This window comes from Betta splendens, chromosome 15 (assembly GCF_900634795.4).
Source record: "Betta splendens chromosome 15, fBetSpl5.4, whole genome shotgun sequence".
Taxonomy (NCBI): domain Eukaryota; kingdom Metazoa; phylum Chordata; class Actinopteri; order Anabantiformes; family Osphronemidae; genus Betta; species Betta splendens.
This window is the reverse complement of record NC_040895.2, coordinates 4,639,301-4,661,749: the sequence shown is the minus strand read 5'-3', so window position 1 is coordinate 4,661,749 and position 22,449 is coordinate 4,639,301. Positions and strand designations below refer to the sequence as shown.

At 38.7% G+C, this 22,449-nt stretch overlaps 1 protein-coding gene across 32 annotated transcripts in view; it reads left to right on the top strand.

Annotated features, from left to right (window-relative positions):
• LOC114842031 (regulating synaptic membrane exocytosis protein 1-like) overlaps positions 1-21,455 on the top strand; it is a 66,141-nt gene extending 44,686 nt beyond the window's left edge. For 9 of the 32 annotated variants that reach the window (XM_055502587.1, XM_029127455.3, XM_029127453.3 and 6 more), the window contains 18 exons: positions 1,103-1,268; positions 1,834-1,938; positions 2,658-2,717; positions 3,912-3,977; positions 4,989-5,078; positions 6,026-6,109; positions 8,782-8,838; positions 9,153-9,203; positions 11,873-11,973; positions 12,179-12,285; positions 13,089-13,249; positions 13,363-13,577; positions 16,226-16,258; positions 17,686-17,854; positions 18,068-18,180; positions 18,279-18,380; positions 18,538-18,677; positions 19,092-21,455. In XM_055502587.1, the coding sequence (XP_055358562.1) occupies positions 1,103-1,268; positions 1,834-1,938; positions 2,658-2,717; positions 3,912-3,977; positions 4,989-5,078; positions 6,026-6,109; positions 8,782-8,838; positions 9,153-9,203; positions 11,873-11,973; positions 12,179-12,285; positions 13,089-13,249; positions 13,363-13,577; positions 16,226-16,258; positions 17,686-17,854; positions 18,068-18,180; positions 18,279-18,380; positions 18,538-18,677; positions 19,092-19,310 (2,039 nt within the window). In that variant the 3' untranslated portion in view covers positions 19,311-21,455. The remainder of the gene's footprint in view (positions 1-1,102; positions 1,269-1,833; positions 1,939-2,657; positions 2,718-3,911; positions 3,978-4,988; positions 5,079-6,025; positions 6,110-8,781; positions 8,839-9,152; positions 9,204-11,872; positions 11,974-12,178; positions 12,286-13,088; positions 13,250-13,362; positions 13,578-16,225; positions 16,259-17,685; positions 17,855-18,067; positions 18,181-18,278; positions 18,381-18,537; positions 18,678-19,091) is intronic. The other 23 variants (XM_029127452.3, XM_029127461.3, XM_029127456.3 and 20 more) reach the window with 22 other exon arrangements.
• The last annotated feature ends 994 nt before the right edge of the window (positions 21,456-22,449 follow it).

Below are 22,449 nucleotides of genomic sequence, written 5' to 3'. Positions count from 1 at the left end.
GAAGCCAGCCAACTTGGGACCACAACAAAGCCTGACACGATTGCGTGGTTCCCTTCAAGGCTGATCAATCTCTCTATTTTTATTTTTATGTTAAAAAATAGATCTGCAATGCCACAAAAATAAAAAAAAATGTCATTTTGTACAGTATTAAAAATTAACTAGCTGCTCTTTTTTAATAAGGTACATCCTTAAGATAATATGGCCATGGTGCAGTGGTTAGTGCCTTGCACTCATGTCGCCCAGGTCGTGAGTTCATCCCCTCAGAGAGGGCTTGCGTCAGAAAGGGCATCTGGTGTAAAAATTTGCCAAATCACTCATGCAAGTTACTACCCCTGACAGGATCAGCTGAAAGTACTGTAGTTTACATCCTTAAGAAAATATGTTCTGAGGTACATGTCAAAAGCTTATTTGAACATTTAAAATGTGCAGACACAACATATTAACAGGAAATCAGACTTACTGTAACTTACACCTGAACACAGTCTAAACGTTAAATCTACACAGAAAGCAATGACTCTAATTTCATGAGAACTAACAGTCAGGCAGCTATTGACATAATAACTTTATGCAGGTACTGTACAGTTATATTGCTTTTAACCTGGTTACCCACAGGGTAAGTCTATGTAAACTTGTTTCCTGACTGCACTTGAGTAAACCACAACCATGCACACCTCTCTAGGCCTTATGGGTGAATAGGTACAGTACCAAATGTAAATGTAAAACTCAACAACTTCTATCTGCTTAATTCTTGGTGGCGTATTAAGGAAACAAGACTTTGTCTAATAATAAGAGGTAGATGTAGGAAAATGGCTGTGGTTAGTGTCAGCTTTTGGTAAACCCTTGAATTGAAGGTAAATGTCTAGACTTTCATTTTTGTTTTTTGTGGTGGTGTACAAAGGACAAAGATAAAAAAAGCTTTGTTCCATGACTTATGAAGGTTTTTGTCCCCTTCTCTCAAACGTTTGACTTTGGGTTTTTAGTTTGGCAAATTCTTAAAGAGTCTTCTCTTTCACATGTCATCATTATGGTCATTTCTACATTTGAGAGGAAGATATTTTCCTCTGTTCTCTCAGTCACGCTTACAATGACCTTTTCCACCCAGCAGCCGATGGGCGAGGCAGGGAAAGGCAACGGGAGCCCACGTCTACCCTGGAGGTGCCAGAGCAGCAGAGAACGCTGACCCATCACATACGTTCCCGCTCTGTCTCTCCACACCGTGAGGAGCAGGGGCGGAACCGATCGCGGCCGCCCAATGTTCCCACCCAGAGGTGAGGACTGGCTGAAGGGGAGTGACAGGATTTTAGGGGCAAAATGGACATTAAGCACATTGAATATAATTAAGGGGCTTATTATGCAGACTTACTATGCAATACTTTAAATCTCTCTACAATAAGAATATAGATAAGAAGTATGGTAAATGGCACTTTTCTACCTAGCGGTACTCAAAGCACTTTAACACCACATTCACATTCATACATTCACAGACACCGGTGGCAACTTACAGTAGGGTTCAGTGTCATGAATAAAGGGAGCCAGGAATCGAACCACCAATCCTACGATTGGTGAACGACAGCTGGTCTTTGGAGGGTTAGTAATTAATGACCATAATCATCATACTGGCCAAAACACAGTTATGGGAGGTAGACGGTTATGGGGGCAAAAAGGAGAGTTTGTTGGAGTTCATCTGCTAATGAAATGCCTGTCTGACGTAATACACACAGTCCTGCCAGCTTTGCTTTTACTGCCTAAGCCAAATGGGCACTCCCAAGGACTCCTGAAAAATCACCCGAGTGCCATCCCAAAATTAGCCTTTTTTAATTTCACCTTTTTCAGGAGTCTGGATGATGAGCTTCCTCACACTCGTCGTTCTCGATCTCCGACCCGGTACTATGATGCTGCCAGAGGTCATCAGCAGGAGGAACAGTACCTGGATGACAGGTATGCATCTTCTTTTGTGCGCATTACTTGTGAAGTATGGGTTGTATGATGGTTTGCTTCTCTGGCAGCTCAAGAAATTGAACAATTGAAATAATCTCTAGACGTGTTGTACCAGCTGATAAATTAGTTACACCTACCAAAAAACAACTAAGTAACATGTAAAGTAAAATGTCCCTAATGCTATTAATTATTATTATTCGGACATTATTCTTTGACAGAATTTGATTGTGTGTTCAAAACAGAGTTTGTTTGTTTGCCCAGCACATGTGACATGGTAGATGTTTGGGCAAATTTGTTCATCTGTGCAAAAGACGTTTTCTGTTTTTTTAACTGCATCCCTGAGGTGAGAATTGCTAAAACCTCTTTTATAATAAATATTACATTTCATGTTTTTGTAAAGGCAGTTTTGCTCTTTTCTTAATGGCTGTGCTTTTCTGGGGCTTATAACTAAATCTGGGGCAGTAGCAACTTGTTTTGACGTTATTGCCATGATGTACTAAATCAGCTTTAAATTGTGATTTAAAAAAAGGCTTTGGTTGCAAAATTTCTGTGGCATTTCAGCAAAGTCTGTGGCACTTGATGTGTCTCCTGTGTGTGTTTCGTGTCTAGCAATCAACAACAACTTCTCTTTCCTATTCACCCGCTTTTCTACCTGATCTCCTATTTCTTTTAACTGTTATTGATTTCTTCATGTGTCACCCACCCCATGGTAACCACAGTGAGATCATCATGATCCACCAGTCAATGCGAGGCAAAAGTGCTGAGTGCCTCCACACCAGGTAAACCAGTCATACCTCAGACGTTTCCTTACATATTGGTTTCGGGGTTTAGTTGTAGACTTTTGTGTGTAGTGTTTTAATCAGACTCATTTTCAAGTGGAAGTTTATCGTTTTATTGAAAATATTTACCTAAAATGTACACTTTCACTTTGAAAGGTAAGTTAGACTTAAATAATGCATTTAAATGTAAATGTGCACAACATTTCAGGTAAAATATAGTAACAGTCACAAAGCACTAAAATGGGTTAGAGTATATTTTTGAAGTAGTTTGAGGTTTTGACATATAAAACTTTAACACTATGATTTTCAAACATTAATTATTGATACAAGTCAGGGTTGAATATTTATATGTATCTGAGATCTAGTAACAAAAGATGAGCTCCTCACAGAAATGTACCAGGAAAAATCGTTTAGCTTCAGTAAATTAAAAAGAAAAAAATAAGTCGATTATCGTACTACTGCCTAAAAACCACAAGAGGGCAGCAGAGGACTATTCAAGCTTTGCTGGCGCTTCGACAAACAACAAGGCTGACAGGATGGACTCTTAAAGCTAGAAGCAAAGATAAGGCTATTCAGATACTGACACATAAAAAGAAGCAATGTCTCCTGGCCCACTAGTAAACACCAGGACACTGACTTGCCTTTGTTTGATTGCTTCTAATATAATATATTTGATACTTGACACAGTGTAAGCCATATACTCTAGTATTCTCCACGTGGCTGTGGACTGATCTTTTAGCACAGGAGGTAAGTAACTTTACAACAACAACAGTAAATCAAACCTCTCAAACAAAATAATAATGAGCTACCTTCAACCCTTTTTTCTTTCTATACACTTGGGTTTGTTCTTAGGAGAACAGTGTTCTTCAGTGTGCCAGCAGTCAAGACAGGCTTCTGTTACATTACTTGTTTGCACGCTTACACTGTTAAAGCTTAGACAGCGATTTCAGCAAACAACTCCCTGTGTAGTAATATGTTAGCCATCTATGACTGCAAGGATGAGATACAGTAACTGGCAGTCCTGAAACACAAAACTCAGCTTTGATTTGGGCAAGCTTGACCTACCCATTTTATTGTTAAGTGGCACTTCTTCTACTTTCTGTTGTTCAAACACTCCCACACACCTTTTTTTTTCTTTTTCACCTATTCCTCCCACTTTCCTTCTTCTGTCTGATGTACGCATGCTAACATCAGGAGAGCCGCTAGGCCCAATAATACACTGCCACCTAAAATGCCCCTTTTATTCAACGGCATTCACAGGTAAGTTTACAGAAAAGGGTTCAGAATGCTTCAAATGAATAACGTCTCTTTTACCTGTCCGTGAATCCTCTATTTTTGGAGGGGATGTTTAAAGACACAAGTGAAGCTGTAATCAAAGGAATCAACCGGTTCAAGCAGGTCTTGCATTTGTGGAACCAGACATGATACACATCTGGTGAAATAGTACTGACTGAGCAAGGTACTTGAATGTCAGGTGTTAGCATTTAAATGTTTGGTGACAATATATAAAGCTACTGTTGCTCATGTGAGTGATTGTGCTCAGAATATCTGAGCAAGCTTGACTTTTTCTCACCTGTGCAAATCTGGAGAACTGCTGTTTGAAGTGGGACCACAGCATTTCTATCATGATCCACATGTCCATTGCTTATGTGGGCTATAGATAATCATGTGAAGCATACTGAAGCCTTTGCACATATTGTAGTGTCAGTACAGTATATATATTTTTTTCAACCAACAAAGAGTTGATTATATTGCACAGTATTTGAAGCTTTAGGACATGTTTGTAGCATAGATGGAGTTGTCAAGGACCTGAAGATCCTTCCAAGCATAAAAAAACTCACTTTGCTTTACTTTGTTTTGCAAATGCATGTACAGTATTTCTAGATGTTTTTGTGTTTGTGAATAGTTCCACGCTGCCCTCATATTTAGAAAGATCCGTCCCAGGATTATAATTGGTCATTGCAACATGTCACTTACACATATTTGATGAGTCTCAGATAAATCATGCGATCATAGAGGTTACTAATGCTGGGAGCTTCCCATCCTTAGCCACTGTAGACTATTACTCACAGATAGTCTTACAGAGTCTTACACCATCTAGCCAATCACAGTTCGGCTCTCAGACTAGCATTATGATTTGTGTAACCACACTTTCTTTTAAAATGTTTTTTTTCTGTTTGTCCATTGTTTTTCTCTTTGTGTTTGTTTTCTCCTCCTGTCTCCTCCTCCACTTCCTCCATTGGATGACATGTTGTGCTGTGGTGCCTCTAGTGATCTTCAGCCTTCTCTGGACAGGGTTAGGAGCGCTAGTGCCAACTGTCTGACTCCAAACAATCATGCTCATTCACCAGAGACTGAAAGGTACCAGCCTCTGTTTCCACCACCACGTTTCCTCTTTGTAACTGCTTCTGGTCTCCACTCTTCTCAAAGAATAGTCCTACAGTAGTACGGTATCTATAGGTTTAGCTTCCCCATCTTTTTGCTCATCTCACATCTCTGCTGTTCATCACTCTTCCAATCTTCCGTTCCACCCAGTAGCTTAGGGCTTTGACATTATCACAATGTTTTGTAGGTCCAGCAATATTTCAAAAGTGACACAAGTAGATTCAGGTCGCACTGTAGAATGGAAATTTTGATTAATTTCCTGGGTAATTTTGCCACAGTTGCAAGGAAGTCATACTGTAAAGTAAGGCAAACTTAAAACAATATGGACGGTTGTGTATTAGTAGGACAATATTATCTTATGAAGTTATTATTGGAAATACTGAGCCATATGTAAACTCTGCACGTAATGCCTCATCAGTGTGTGACCTCAGCTAAGTCACTAGATAATTTTTTTTTGATTGATTTTCCACTAACATGAGAAATAACGGGTCTACTGATTAGCATACATTGGGTTACCACAGCATTAAATTAGTTATTTTAGTCCCACTAGGGGTCCTGCATGAAAATGTCTCATCCTTGCCATCACCAGTGATAGGATCAATGCACCTGTTTTCATACCCACATACTGTAAATATTAAACACCACATCTCAGCAACAGACTTTTCAACTGCTCCATTTGTTTTCAAAGTTTCAACAACCTTCGTCAGTTTCATTTTTTTAGTAATGCAGCACAACCATTACTATTATCACTGAAGTCTTTTATGTAAATGACATATTTACAGCTTGTTCTACTGCCCCAAAAGATTTGTAGACAGAGTTGTAGAGACTGTGGCACTTTTTTTACAATGTGAATACATAATAACGAAATGTGTCTGTCTGCTGATTTGGTCTATAGGTGATATATTTTGTATGTGTACACATAGAAAATCTTTGTCACATTCTCTGCCCCGGAGACGTCCAGCAAGTCCCAGGATTCTTATCCAACATGCTTCCCCCGAAGATGACAGGTACCCTGTTGTGGACCCAGAATCACTTCCTCCTTGAGCTTGACTTGATCTGACTCCGTTATTTTGAATTGTAGTGAATAGTTTTTTTCCTAGTATGTCTTTTAATTTGTTTTTAGTGCTGGGCACGTCGACTGTGCGTGTTAATAGAGTTTATTTTCACTGTTAATATTACGCTTCTCAACCAATCAGAACCATTGGGGACAGGGGCTAAAACCGCTGCGGCGTTCACTCACATGGAACTGAATAGAATAAAGGTGCCATACGTGGACATTATCAATATAAATCTCTTCCAAATGGCGGGTTCGTGGAAACAAGACTACATTGAATGCAGCATGTGGGAGAAGTATAAATGTCAACACAAGCTAACAAATGCCATAGCTAAGTGGTTAGCTACAAACTGCAGGCCGAGTACTCTTGGAAGATGTCGGTCTGAGGAACGTTAATGGAATTGCAATGAATGACGGCACCTGTGAGCCTCCCTGAAGACGCACCATCACAGGAAGAATACACGAGCTGTATGAAAAGGAGAAGACTAGTAAATCAAATGAGCCGCTGTTCGCTTTTCCGCGGTCAAAGGTGTCGTCGCTATAGTTGAAGTGCACGATTCGTGCGATACTAGCAGTGTTGCGATCACAGACCCTAGATACTCACTGTACTGAACAACGCAGATGATATTAGAGCTAACGTCCTAAAGAAACATACTGTAAACTGCAAAATATCAGAAATTATGGAATTTGCTGATGAAAAACACAATTGGCCTCTATTCTAAAACTTTGCTTTGAATAAACCCTTAAGATAGTATTATTCCTTCATAGTACTACGTCATAGACTTCTACCACAGCAAATAGGAATTGCATCATTATGGAATAATTCAATACTAAAATATTAAACAGTTAACAGCGTTGAAACCAATAGCTGATATTTCAACTCTCAAAATGAGCTCCTCGAATTATTAGAAAACCGTTCCTTCACAGTACTGCTTACTGTAGTACTTCATAGACTACTACCATAGTAAATTTTGCTGCACTGTTTTGGAATAATCCATTACTAAATTATTAAACAGTAAACAGCCCTGAAACTAATGACTGAATTTTGACCTCTCCTAAAATGAGTTCCTAAAATTATTAGAACACCGTGTATCGCACTTCAATTATAGCGACGGCTCATTTGACCATGGAAAAGCGAACAGCTGCTCATTTGACCGCAGTATAACTAATGTTTAGCGTTACAACGTGCACCAACTTTTGCTCTCACCAGAGAGTAGTAGTTTTAAAATAAAAATGCGCGATATACTACTTTTGAATTCGTTACTGAATGCTTCTCGATTAATCACAGAAAATCCATGCAGTTAACGCGATTAGGGATTTTAATCACTGCCCAGCACTATTTGTTGTATGTTTTCTTTATTCTGCAATTCTCTCAAAGCAGGTTTCACGCAGATGTCAAGTTCTATCTAACATTTACAGCTGGCATTATTACTGCTTCTCCTTTCAAACGTAAATAGCTTGTGTGAGTTTGCGACTGTGTTTTTTTTCCAACTCTCTATTCTGACAACTTTAGCATTCGACTCTATCTTGTATCATATAAAATAAGAATAATTTCACTCTAGGTTTGTTTAAAAGTATAGCCAGGTGAGTGTCCACCATTTCAAGTCTCTTTGCTAGACTACAAGCTATACTAGGTGTTCGTCACCTTGTATATATATATATATATATATATATATATATATATATATATACATACATATACACATATACACACACACACACACACACACACACACACACACACACACACACACACACACACACACACACACACATATATATACACTTATATTATTTTTTATATATTCTTTTTCTAATTAATTTTGATTTATTTATGTCACAAAGATCCTAGTAGACACACAATGTGGGATGTAAGAAGTGGCCATAATCAATAGTAAAGCCACTAATAGTTTTCAGTGCTAAAAAACAATAATTATATTAATGGTGAATAAAAATATTTTATTAATTTCAATGCCAATGTTTTCTACTTTATTTTATGAAATGCAAGATCGAGTTGGCAGCTATTGTGGTCTCTATGCACAACTTCTTTCCTTATTGTAATCTCCTGTGGTGATAAATGAGCTGAACACAGTGAGAGTGAATATAATGTACACCTTGTCACCATAGAATCCACACAGCTACGTCCAGCACAGACGACTCGTACTTGGAATCATTATTTGTCACTCACATTGTGTTAAAGGTCGCTTGTATGGCTTTTAGTTTGTTGGTGGTGTTTTCTGGTTTTCTACTTAGACGTCAAAGGTTGTATTCACAGGCTTTGTGGCTGTTGTCACAGTTCTGCCCTGCTGCTTTTCCTCCTTCTTTCATGGTTTTACAGTGCCAAGTTTGTGCTCTTTCAAACTTCTGGTAGTTTGTACTGGTGGTGGTTTACTGTACCTTCCAGCTTTAGCTTGCTTCTTCCGTCTTTGTCTGCGTATTTCCTGTTCTTCTAATCTGCGTCTGCTGCTTACATGTATGTGTGTCCACCAAGACTCCCTTAAAAATGAATTTATGATATTCATAATTCATATTATAAGTTTAACTATGGGCGTGTGTGCGTGTGTGTGTGTGCGTGCGTGTGTGCATGTATCATTCTTATCATCTTGTCCATGTCCATGAATGGAGGATATGGATGTTACCTTCTACCCAAGATGCTGTGATTCACCTCAGTACAAAGACGAGGTACACACACACACACACACACACACACACACACACACACACACACACACACACACACACATACACACACACACACACACACACACAGATACACATCACCATCATCCATCATAACATGCCTTTTATTTCCTGTTTTCCAGATCATAAACTTAAAAGGCCATTGACAGCTCCCTGACACAGTCAGGGTTCTCTAAATCTAAATGATTTATCATCCATGCTCTCCTCCATCCTGTCACCTATTCATTTACCCACCCGTCCGTATCTTTTATTTTCTTCCTGTATTGTCTTTTTTTTGCTCATCTACCATTCTCCAGGCAGCCTTGGACATTGGAAACACCTGAAAGTCAGACTTTTGGCAGTGGCAGGTAAGACGTGTATTGTAAGCCCAGCACAGTACAGTACAACAGCACTGTATGAAAACATTGATGGAAAGACATTATACAACCAACAAGATTTGTTAAAAATATGTGTAATCTTTAATGTAATGAACAAGTATAACAAGCTATTATAGAATGTCATATTGACATTGACATCAACAGTTGATGACAACCTTTCTCCACTTGAACCTTTGACGTATCATTATATATCTTACTGTATATTATGATTTACATAGTGATTTACAATGTCTCCCTAAATAATGCTCTGAAATTAGCACAAGTCATTTTACACTTCACTATTAACTATTAAACCACGGTCAGTATCTCTGATTCATTAAACATGACCCTGTACATATATTTTTTATTTTATTTGCATTTCTTTTGCTTTCTTTCTCAACTTCATCTTTGTTCCATTTTTGTTTCTGCATGCTACTGCTTTTGGTTTGTATGGTATAGTGTGTGTTTATGTGTGGGTACCAGAATCAAGACACCCACTTAGTAAGAGTTCCTACAGGAAATAGTTCTCACTTGAGCCCTTTGGTAAGGGGATTCCCCTTGACAACCACACTCACAGGAGTCGAGTCCTTTTTGTTTTCTTGTGATACACATATAGCGTCAAATTAGGGTCAGTTTAGATTTGTGCGTGAATTTGTAAATTTACAAGTAACATAACGTGACCTTAATTTGCCTCTAAGCTCTGATTGGCTAATAAACAAGGTTGTCAGTCCGTTGACGTGGCACAACAGATCCTGAAAGCTCCATAAGCAGCAACAAGCTGGTCCATTGACTGAAGACTTTAATTATATTTAATGATCAGACAGACATGACGGCTCATTTTCATGTGTATGAAGTGTGAGGTTACTCTCATAATTTTTGGAGGCGATTCAGTTGCGCGAAAGTTAAACTGGTGTTGCTATCAGATGCTAATGTAGCTTGTTAACTGACAGGCTATTAGCAATGCCATGCTATGTTATGGTGCAGCTATAGTCAAGGTGGGTACGTTGTAGTAATGCTGCCCTTGTGTGATCTCTGTGTGATTGTTTATCACACCCCAATAAACATGTTTGCTTTAGGTGAGCACATTTACTTTAACAATGCATTTAACAGCCAGATATGTAATGCAGTTGTTAGACAGGCTTCGATTTCAGTGCAGGATCTTGGTGCTTCCTGCTGATCAACACCCGTCTTCAAGGAGACAGACACCCAGTGTTGCTGCAGAATCTCTCAAGATGTCACCGATACCAAAGACTTGAGGAGAAAGCTTTGTCTGAGAAATCGGGTCCGTGTATTTAGCTCGCAGCATTCACTTTCAACCGTCAGCTGAGACCTGCACTGCTCTGACTCTGCTTTGCTTCACCCACAGTTTACTTATGCGCCGACCTGTCGGTAGGTAACAGGTACATTGGTACTCTGTCACTGAGAGTGCACACTCTAACAAATACTGTAGGTAACGTGAACCAAGGCATTGACAAGGAAAAGAAATTTACCTATGTAAAACAACTCACCGGAAGTTGGTCACCAGTTAACGTGGTCACTCTTTCGCATGGAGCTGCGACAGACTCTGTTAGAGGGTTAAGGTTATGTAATGGAAACTGAGCGCTTCATCCACAGATTACTTTGTCGGTTTACACACGCACAGATTGATTATGCACGCACGTATCTGGTTATGTACGCACAGATTGGCTTACGCACATACAGGTAGGTTTACGCACGTACAGACTGGTTTGTGCACGCACAAATCTCATCTGACCCTAATTTGACTCCATATACACACTGCTGTTCTCTCACGTGTGTTTTCTTGATCTGTCTGGGGACACAGCTTCTGTGTCTCTACTGTGTGTGTTGTGTAATGCTTTGGGAATATTCAAAGATCATTGTTCATCACCATATCATTGTCTTTTTGTCCTTTGTAAGTGGACGCGTGAATGTGTTTGCTGTATTTGCCTTAATGCCTGGTTACTTAACCAGTGTCTTTGTAATTGTGCCGTGTGTATGATTTAGAGGCAATAATTTGAAAAAAAGATAATACAGTATGTTTTTGTGTGTAATGACCTGAAAGTAAGTATCATTGCTGTTTGTTTACCTTAAAATGCACTTGTCTCTATTTTTGTATTTAAAAATCTGTCTCTTATTTCAGTTTCTGAAGTAATGCCATCACTTTACAAAGAGCTATTTGATGTGGTTGTAGATAGCAACACGGGGCCTGACAGGCCCTCTGAAACTTGGAAAAGCAAAGGCGGGGGTAGGATTGAGGGGGTGTTCAGATGTCAAATGACATCAACAACCTTACCTGGTGGAAAGAACTACAGTCGATTATTATCCACAGCTCTGCTGGGTTGCTGTACTTTTAGCCACTTTTATGAAGATACATTAGAAATTGCATTAGAATTGGAAGGTATGGCCTTCACCTTTTCCAAGTGTTCATCCACTGTCGGCTTGCTGCAAATGGATCCCTCACTCTCAAACTCAGAACGGTTACTTCTTCCATACCGTATGTTATTGCTACTAAACAGAAACACAACAAAATGTGTACAAAACCGAGAACCAATGGTTTATTAACTTTGATACGGATCTCTTTTCTTGTTCAATGTTTTTCATGATTCTTTTTTCCACTCTTCAACCCTATCATCCTTTCTTCTCATGTTATTTTGTGGTAGGGGCCACCTCCAAGGTGGAACCTCCTCAGTGACGTCCTCATCATCACGCAGAGTGAGGCAACTTCCACAGCTTCCACCCAAGAGCAGCAGCGTAGAACAAGGTACAGTAATTATTGTTTATGTGTGTGGGGAGACGGAGTAGGAGCAGATACCTGCTATCAAACATCAAAAGTGCAACACTAATGTCCCCTGCACTCTACTGCAGTGATGGATTTCACCTTACTATGTAACATCCTCTGTTTAAGCTGTTCCTCTTTTTGCTGATAATACATATCTCTTATCTGGATTATACTGCGTGTGTTGTAGCCCTTGTAGCAGAAGAGCGCGTTCGTCAGCTCCAGATGAGGGTTCACTCCAACCGGGTGTCAGCTGCTAGCACGTCCAGCCAGCAGGACCTCAAGAACAAACGGGAGGTGAGCCACCATTATGTTCTCTGGAAAAATAACCTGTCAGACGACGCCAGATGAGGGCTTTAAAAGTTCCACCCATGTGCCTGCTGAAGTGCATTGCCTTGTCTAAGAAAGCAATTAATCTGGTTAAAGTAACGACCACTTTATAAAATAAAATTTTTTCCAACTTGACAGCCACTGATGGATGCATCCAACACCTTGAATACATCAGTATACTCTGGAATTGGGCAGGTTTTTCTGTCCTCAAATTATGGAAAGCTGACAGTTTGATGGTCTATATGCCATTAGCAGAAGTTTTTATATGCATCATGGGAATGCTGTCTTCATGATGGATGACATTGTCCCCCTTCTGACTGAATGTACAATGATTTAAATCTCGCTGAGTATGGGCACTGTGTAGTTCCACAAAACTGACTGAAGAGTAACAGTGTAATTTTATTGTGTTGAGTAATTTAGTAAATCCTCCATTGCTGAAAATACTGATAACGTCACGTGAACCTTTTTTGCATTGCAGCTCACTGACCGTTTTGTCAAATGTCGGTGTCAAAGATGCTCAGTAATAATTATAATATGATGCATGTATACATATCGGTGAATGACTTACAGTAGTGTTACTGTAATACAGTACAGTTGTCTAAACAAGATTTTTGTTTTGAATTAATTTAAATTGTAAGAATTTGTAGTACGCTTTATATGACTGACTGTTGATGTAAAGGTACTAAAAAGTGCAGGTTCAAAAAAATAACATTATGCAGCATTATGATGTCATGTCATTGATTCATTTGTAAAACAATGTTTCCCTTTAGCTCTACAAGGATCAAAGAAGGAGCAGTGAGAACGTTTCCCATAAGTCCTCAGATAGTGATGTCAGTGACGTGTCAGCCATCTCTCGAACCAGCAGTGCCTCCCGCATCAGTAGCACCAGCTACATGTCCATCCAGTCAGAAAGACCTCGGGGGCGCTTCAGGTACATGCACAAGCAATGATCGCTCACAAGTTAATTTTGTTTTGTGCAATGTTGTTTTTGCTTTGTTTTCACTTAAGTTGTATAAATAAGAGTTATTATTGGTAATTGAATAGCCGGGCCATGCGAGCAACTGGCCGCCACATGATGAAGAGCACTAGCGTGAGTGGTGAGATCTACGGCATGGAGCATGCTGATGGAAGCCAATCAGACACTGCGCTTGGGAGCCTGGGTAGTGGGATCAAGAAGCGTCGTTCAAGCCTCAGTCAGCGAGTTGTTGCCATCCTGCCATCAAGACGCAGCCGGAGTACCTCACAACTCAGCCAAACAGGTCAGAGAGCAGACTGACTAACTGAGAATTTATCACATTAGGCATGTAGACAAGGAAACATTCTGGATAAAGGTCCAACATCTGAATCATCTCAGTTTTTTTTTTTCAACCTAAAAATGTCAAAATGCATCTTACAGTATCTTTAACAATGCTTCTTTCCCCTGGTTTGCACATGTCGTAAGCTCACAAGTCAACCGGACCCCTATAATTTAAATTATTAGGTTGAATGTGATATTGTATAATAAACCTTCCGGAATAAGTCGATATCATGAATTATATAAAGTCTCAAGTGACGAAATTTGCTATGGACAACTTTCATAGCTTATCAGCTTAACATTTTGTGTATGAGGAAAATTTCTTTGTGATTATAGCAGATTTCATATACTAATTCTAGTGGCAGACATTCTTTTCTTTAAGGTAACAAATCATCTTGTTTTAATGTTATTTCTATTTAAATTTATATTATATAAATATCTGAGAAATTATAGAAATAATATAATAAGCATAGTCAAATTTGACCAAGAACAATATTCAAGTGAAACATTCAGTGAGTTTTCACATACATTTGACATAAATGCAAGTGGAGATCAGCCAAGGCATGTTTTGTTCTTCTCTTTGAAATATTTAGTTTATCTAATTATTTTTCATCATGTAAATACAACATAAAACCTTTTGAAGTTTTGAAGTACATAGAGATTTTACAGTTTTTATTGATCGCTTTGACCTGTTTAAATGTGTTTAATCAGACATGTCTAGCAAATGTTTAAACCCGTTCTCATTGGATTGACACATTTTATTATTCCTTGCGCAAAGTAGAACACATGAAATTTTGTTCCGGACTGGCATTCAACATTAAATAAATACAGACACAATAATTAATGATGCAATAATAATGCAAATAAAAAATGTAAAGACAACATTTAAGTCAGTTAAATATAGTTTCACCAATATTGCAACTCACACTTTAAATTAAAATTGACATTGAAACTGATACTGCACAGTAATAAATAATACAATAATAAAACATGAATCAAAAGAACTTACCAAACTAATCCCACATGTATAACAAGTTACCGCCATTACAAAGGAAAACCAAACATGAAAATCACATGACACCACAAATGAACAAACAAAGCAAACACTGGATTAAACAGCGCCACCTGGCTGCTGGAAGACAAAGTGGAGCAGAAACACTTACAGTGAAGTTCTATCTTTGTTTCACCATCACCCAATCTTACTGGTGTGTTCATTGTTTTCCATACATTGGATGATGTAGTATCACAAGGTGTGATGACAGCATCTAAGGACAAAAATCAAAACACACATTTATATCATTTTCATAAATTTTGCATATTTGAACCAATGTAAGAAAATTCTGTTAAGGACACTTAAGTTATAAAATAAACATAGACTAACAGTTTACTAATTTGTTTAAATAATTTTGACTTTAAAAATAGCTGCTACATTGCCATGATCTTTCCAAAACAGTTGCTCGGTGTCTTCTCTGCTGCAGCACACACTTTTCCATCACCGTTTGGGTGACATTGACATTATGATAACCACATACAATATATGAAGAGAACTCAATAAAACATGAATTGAACGCATGATGACCAAAACTTTATTTAAAAAAATAACCTAATTAAATAAAGTATTAATTTAAATATTTGTTTACATCTACAGTAAATAAATTCTGGCTAATAATATATGTTGAAGACAATCTGTAATTTTAACATTGTTTTTTATTTCTAATAAGTGTTTTTTACAACCATTAGCATTAAACATTGCTTCAACGTTTTATCAATGTGACGAAAACAACTGACATTAGTTGAATCGTATGTCAACGTTGATTTTTAGATATTTCTAAGGCATTTTCACAACTGTTAGCATTAAACGTTCTTTGAATGTTAAATGAATGTTACAAATACAACTGACCAACTGATCAACCAAATGTCAATGTTGATTTATAGGTATTTTTTAGGCAGTTTTACAACCGTTAGCAATAAACATTGTTTCAACATTACATCAATGTCACATCGACAACTGACATTATTTCAACCTTATTTTAACATTGAAGGTCGGTTGTGTGCCTGCTGGGTATCTTCATCTGGATCCAATTCTTTGCATAAAAGGGAAATTTGACATAAACTACAGAGACATCAAATAGCAACAGGCTACAATGACAATCAATGATGCACTGATTCACACTGAGATCAGTGGTTTGTATTTTGCTGTTTACGGTGTAATGACAGATTGAACGTGTTCATGTACTTGTTTGCAAGTTGTGTTGTTTAAAGGCAAAATTAGCTTTTGCTGCATATTGCAAGTGTTTTGATGCGGTTAGAGCCTTTTGCAAACAGAACGTTCCATTTTCACATTGAACCAGCTGTTTAGACCTGTATATTAACTGTTTACAAAATGTAGAGTGTCATTGGATAACTGCTTGAAAGCGATCAATAAAAACTGTAATGCACATAATAGATACATATTTGCTCCCTGTGCGGAATCCCATACCGTAGCTTTACATGTCTTCATTTTTGCTGTTTCTGATGTTGTTGTTGTTGTTGTTGTTGTTGTTGTTTATGGGTTTTGTTGTTGTTGTTGTTGTTGTTTATGGGTTTTGTTGTTGTTGTTGTGTGTTATTTCAGAGGCAGCGGGTAAAGCGTCGGACAGACAGAAAGGTAAAAGTAGTAGTTAGTTTGAAAGACAAACAGTCAGACCCTGATATACAGAAGACTGTGATAAGAATGCAATGTCATGCAGAAGGGTTAAAATGATGCAGTTTTTATTAGTTGCACATTTTCTCCTCCCTTTTGCAAATCTGTTAACACTGACATTATTCAATCAGTCCAAATTCCATTGTTTTAGCTTTGTGACCAAAGGAAAACCAGCTGTTCCTAACTATTAGAAACCAGTAAGACCAGTATGATCTCACCATAGCACCTGTTTGACACTCCTCCACAAAAGTCTTCAACTTGCAATCAGCCTTTAGACCCAAAAAATAATGCCAGGTCTGTGTTATTCTTTACCAGCATGGTAATGTAATATCTACAATATTTCAGTTTTCTGCCACAGTTTGAAAAATTAATGTGTGGTGATGGCACAAAGGCACAATGTTTCCCATTACAGAATGTCATTAAATAAATCAAAGCATTTCTTCATCTGGATCCAATTCTTTGTATAAAAGGTAAATTTGCCATAAATTACAAAGACAACAAGGAGCAACAGGCTCCAATGACGATCAATGAAGCACTGATTCACACTGAGATCAGTGGTTTGTATTTTGCTGTCCACTGTGTTATGACTGATTGGACGTGTTCATGTACTTGGTTGCAATTTGTATTGTTTGAAGACAAAATTAGTTTTTGCTGGATATTTCCAGTGTTTTGACACAGTTACAGCCTTTAGCCAGCAAAATGTGTCATTATGACATTGTAGCAGCCGTTTAGACCTGTGTGTGATAATGCAAATACTTATACTTATCTGATCAAAGTACGTGTCATAAAAATCAGTGCCATATAATTGTTTTTAATGTGTAATTTTTTATTCACCAAACTTTAGAACAAGAATAAAAAAGAATATGTGGGCAAAACAATGTAGCTCTGTATGTTTTTAAAATGTTTGTTTAAAAGGGCTGCTATGAAAAAGACACTGTGTACTAGAAAGGTAACAACTGCAAGTGATGTTTGCAATATTAGTATGATAATGTAATAATTGTAAGTTTGCAATATAATATGATAATGACTAAATTTAGTTATTTGACCTTAGTGGCCAACTCCCAGGGTTTTACAGAGACTAAATAGAGCAGAAGTAGAAGTAGAAGAGTACATCTTCATGCATTTTCAGTAAGTGAACAGCATGTTTGTGATATGTCATATTTATAGTATAGTGTACAGTGTAAGGATCTGATTGTACTGAGAAATGCTCTACAATAGGTTCATCAATCTATATAATAGTAGTTTAGATTTTAGAAGAAGCAGAACTTTAGATTCTCAAGAAACCACAACTACAGGCTGAATATGTTGTGGCCCAGTTTCAGGAGATGCCTGAAACAGCAAACGCAAGCAGAGACCAATGACTTAACGCATGGTTATTGTTTGCTACGCAGAAGCGACAACGGGTAAGAAGGCCGGCAAGGCGGGTGGCAGCAGCAGCATTCAGAGGAGTGTGGAGACGGGCATGGCGGTGGACTATCCCCGGGGAGCGTCAGCAATGAACCGACAGGCCAGCAGAGAGTCGACTGATGGCAGCATGAACAGCTACAGCTCTGAGGGGAAGTATGTACACATGCATAATAATAGGTTTGATATTGAAGCAATAATTAGTAATGCAGACAACTGTATTTTAGTCTCTCAATCCAGGCCAAGTCATTGAAATTCCTCTTTAAGGCCAAAAAATCCCTCACTGATTCACTGCTATCTTGTTACCATTATGGATTGAATTAAGGGGAAAGGTGAGGTCAGAGAATAATCTTTGACTGTTTGTGTCAGTCTGATCTTCTCAGGAATGCGTTTGGGTGCTGATAGTCAGTTCAGTGACTTCCTGGACGGTTTAGGCCCTGGTCAGCTGGTTGGACGGCAAACGCTGGCCACACCTGCGATGGGTGCGTAAAAGCTGCATCGTTTCATTAGCACATTTCGGCCATTTTTAGATTTGAATTTGTTTTTGATTTTTTTACTATGCTTGCCCCTGTTTCTGCAGGTGATGTCCAGATTGGGTTGATGGATAAGAAAGGTCAGCTGGAGGTGGAGGTGATCAGGGCACGAGGCCTTACTCCCAAACCTGGCTCCAAATCTCTCCCAGGTAACACAGTTATTTAGATGTAAAAATCAAATACAACTGTAGGCAACCTGATTTCACAAGATTAATGTGTGATAAATTTAGATGTAATTATCATATTCAAACATCCCTTCTCTTATCTGCCTCCACCTTTCCATGTATCACTCTCTCCTTCTGGCAGCGCCCTACGTGAAGGTGTACCTGCTGGACAATGGAAACTGTAAAGCCAAAAAAAAAACCAAGATTGCACGAAAGACCCTGGAGCCACTCTACCAGCAGCATCTGCTTTTTGATGAGAGTCCCCAGGGCAAGGTGCTTCAGGTAATATTCTGTGAGGAGTGTCTTCTCCTCAAGCAACCATTTTTAAAGGCGACTGGACTCATGATGACTGTTGACGTCTTTTATCCTTATAATAGAGAAGGATACATCTGTGCTGTTCAATTTTCTCACTCTCAAAAAGACTTGATATCAAAAACTTGAAACCATACTTTCAATTTAATCTTAAATTACTTTAGAGTTTAGCTGGATTTAAATTAAGTGAGATCTATTTTTTTATGTATTGAATTGTATGAATGTAGACATACTTTAAATATTGAGTCTGACTTAACAGATTAAAACATTTGGTTAAAAGGAGGGTTAACGCTTGTCTTCAGCTACGACAGATATTACTTATATAAATGATGTAACACTCCTTTAGGTCATGTCTTAATCCAATCGTGTCCTTTCTTCTTGTAGGTCATAGTATGGGGTGATTATGGACGATTGGACCACAAATGTTTCATGGGTGTAGCACAGATCTTATTGGAGGAACTGGACCTCTCAAGCACGGTTATTGGGTGGTACAAACTGTTTCCACCATCTTCACTGGTGGACCCTACATTAGCTCCACTCACACGGTTGGCGTCTCAGACATCACTGGACAGCTCAGGACCACCACCGGGCGTTCGGTCCTAGTGACCGCATGGTGACCGCAAACCCCCTCCTAGTATCCCTTAAATGACAAATTAATGGACCACAGCTACTGAACCACAACTGTGCAGAGGGCCTGAACCAGCCCTAACAGCAACAAGAAGCCCTCTGCCAACCAATGAAAAGCAAGACGAAGAGACAGGGAAAGAGAAAGAGAAAGCAATGGAGACAGAGAGAGAGAGATAGAACTAGAACTAGCCAGTCAAAGCTTAGCTGGAGTCTGACAATCATGTCTCACAACTTCCCTTTTCCTCCTCTTTATACATTTATGTTTTCAAAGCTATGCTTTTCTTGTTTTCTTCTTTCAGCTGCAACAGTGGAGGCTTCTATCCACCATTCCTTGTTGATCTGTTTACTGTTTTTTATTCCTTTTATCTCTTTTGTCATGTCGTGTGTGGCCCAAACAGAACATTTGATCAAAGTGGAGTCCTCCACGCACTGACCCTCCAGCCAATCAGAGAAGACTTTACTGCAACGTCACAGGGATGAATAGTGTAAAGACAGGGGTTTGTCATAAATAAGTACAAGTCAGTTGGGGCATGGTTTGGTAATGTTTTTGAGTGAGGTGTGCATGCACAAGCATGTGCACAGTATTCGTTCTGAGATTTAGAAAGAAGCACAAGAAGAGCTTGACTCCTTTATTCGGACAAACACAAACACAAGTTTTGCTTTTCATCTAAAGAAGGAAAGGTAATGGAGGCCAAATTAACAATTTGCTTTTTGGAGTGTCTTTTTTTGTTTTGCTTCAGAATTGTACCATACAAAGCAGACTCCCTCTATGTATGTACGTTTGGGGTTCGAGCAATGGCGGACCCAAGGCTGAGAGTAACGGTCGGGTCAGGCTAGCCCGAACGCCCTTCGCCAGGCCCCTCTTCCTTCCTGACACCTCAGACTCTCCCATGTAGGAGGGAGCAGCATGACTCGGGGACGTCCTGCCCCGGCCCCAAGCCGCATGCACGTTTGTTTGGTTACGTTGCTTTTATTTCTTTTTTTGTTTTGTTTTGTTCTCTACTTTTTTGTAAAATCAAAGTTGAAACAAATTAACAAGCAATTCTCAAAAAAAGAAAAACAGAAAAAAAGACTAGACTATGTGTTAGTTTCACATACTTTTAGGCCAGCTTGTATGTTGCATGTTCTTGTACAGTTTGCTCGTACTGAATATGAATACAAACCAAGAAAAGCCAAGCCATTCCTGCCCCCTAACAGGACCAATGAGGGGGATCAGCTCAACCCAGGCCACGCCTACTACTCTGGGTCTAAAGATCAATTGTAGAAAATCTTCAGAAAGACTTTTTTTTCCTTTCGTTTTTTTGTTGAAACCTTTCGACAATAGTGCTGTTTTTTAATACTGAGCATACTTGAGCCCCTGGCGTATCTGAGGAACTAGGTGTTTAAACTGTAGTTTACAACAGTCGGGGCTAGAGACAGAGATAGAGAATGTGTGTATAACAGCTAAATGTATATGAACTATCATTATGAGTTTGACAGAAATTATAAAGATATAGATATATGAATATAAAGAGTGTATTTGACTGCACACCCATCACAGACACGCACCTAAACACATACAGTAGACGCAAACCGTGTACATACTTATCAGGCTGAGCAGCTTGAACTTAAGTGATGAACAAACAAAATCTTGTCTGACATACAAACCAATTCCTGGTTTTGTTAAAGGGGAATTTGTGCCAGGCCAATGTGTCTGAGCTGCTGAGCGGCACAGAATCACAAAGAGGCGCTAATTGGCCTTCATTATTGTCCCAGTTGAAGTAGAAGCAATTGGAATAACGTCTCCTTAAAGTCTCCCTCCTCTTTATTTATGACTTACGGTTTGGAGTGTACTTCTAAAGCCAATGAGAAATCTGGTTTTGCAGACATATCTCGCGGACGTTTCTGTTGAAATTCTTGGCGTGTGGTTGACTGCCCTTTCCTTTGTCAGTATTACATCAGGAATACTGATTGTTTACAGCCCATGGCTCCCAACTCACATACCACGATCCTAGACGAAAGACGAAGTATTTACTGCAACAGTTCTCGTTTGTACAACAGATGTGGCTCTACTGATGTGTATGTTTTATATTCAAGAGTTCATTTTTATTATTTACAAATAAAAGACTGTGTGGAAGACGATCATAGCTTTTTATGAAGCGGAGTGGCCTCGGTTTATTGTAAGGTGAAGGCACTGTGAAATTGAAACTGAAATGCAGATAAGATACACCACTTGTCCAACAGAGGGCTATCATTCAGGTCAGAAGACTTGTATAACGTGAATATTCACATGCAAAGCTGGAAGCAATGTTATTTCATGTTGTGGGACGAGAACAGACAAAAATAAATCTGAAAGAGGACAGCATTTTTGCTAAGGTCCATAAAGATTAAAATAAAAATGTAAAACCCACAAAACTGTAGGTTATGAAGTGGATGAGATAAAATCATTTTATGAATAGGTCAACATTAAGTCATTTCAATGTACAGTACTAATGCTCACTGACCGTTATGCATCTGGGAGTTTACCCATTAGACTGACACCGTGATTTTCCAGCTCTTTTTTGGGCTCACATATGATCATGACCAGAATCAGAATCTCGTTTAGTGCCATGTACAGGGAAGGTTTCACGATATTAGTATTTGCTTTGGTGGATTGGTGTTCACAAAGAACATAAAGGACATATGACATAAACATAAACCAGTGAGGTAGGTGCAGTAGCAAAAGTTTTTAATTTAAACATCAGTTCAAAATGAATTAGTAAATGTACAAAGCCGAAGTGTGATGCAGAAGGTGATTTAAATAAAGGCTAAGTAAATGACAAAATGAAAAAAGAGGGGAATTCTTTCAAATTTCGACCATTAATTCAACCATTAATCTGCAGACGCTTTGATTAAGTTGTGTCACCTGTGAGAAATGTGCTGCAGTAGGATTGTAGTGTTTTGCTCCGAGTGAGAAAATTCCTGAATGTCTGTAACTGGTCACTGAATGCGTTTTGTGTTATGGCTACTGTATGAAACACCATTACCATGAGAAACTCAAACTACTCGGGCACATTTTGAGCCCTTTGGTGCCATCTTGTGGTCACTAGAGGGATGGAATGAGAAATAGAGATAGAGATAAAATGAAGGGAAATTC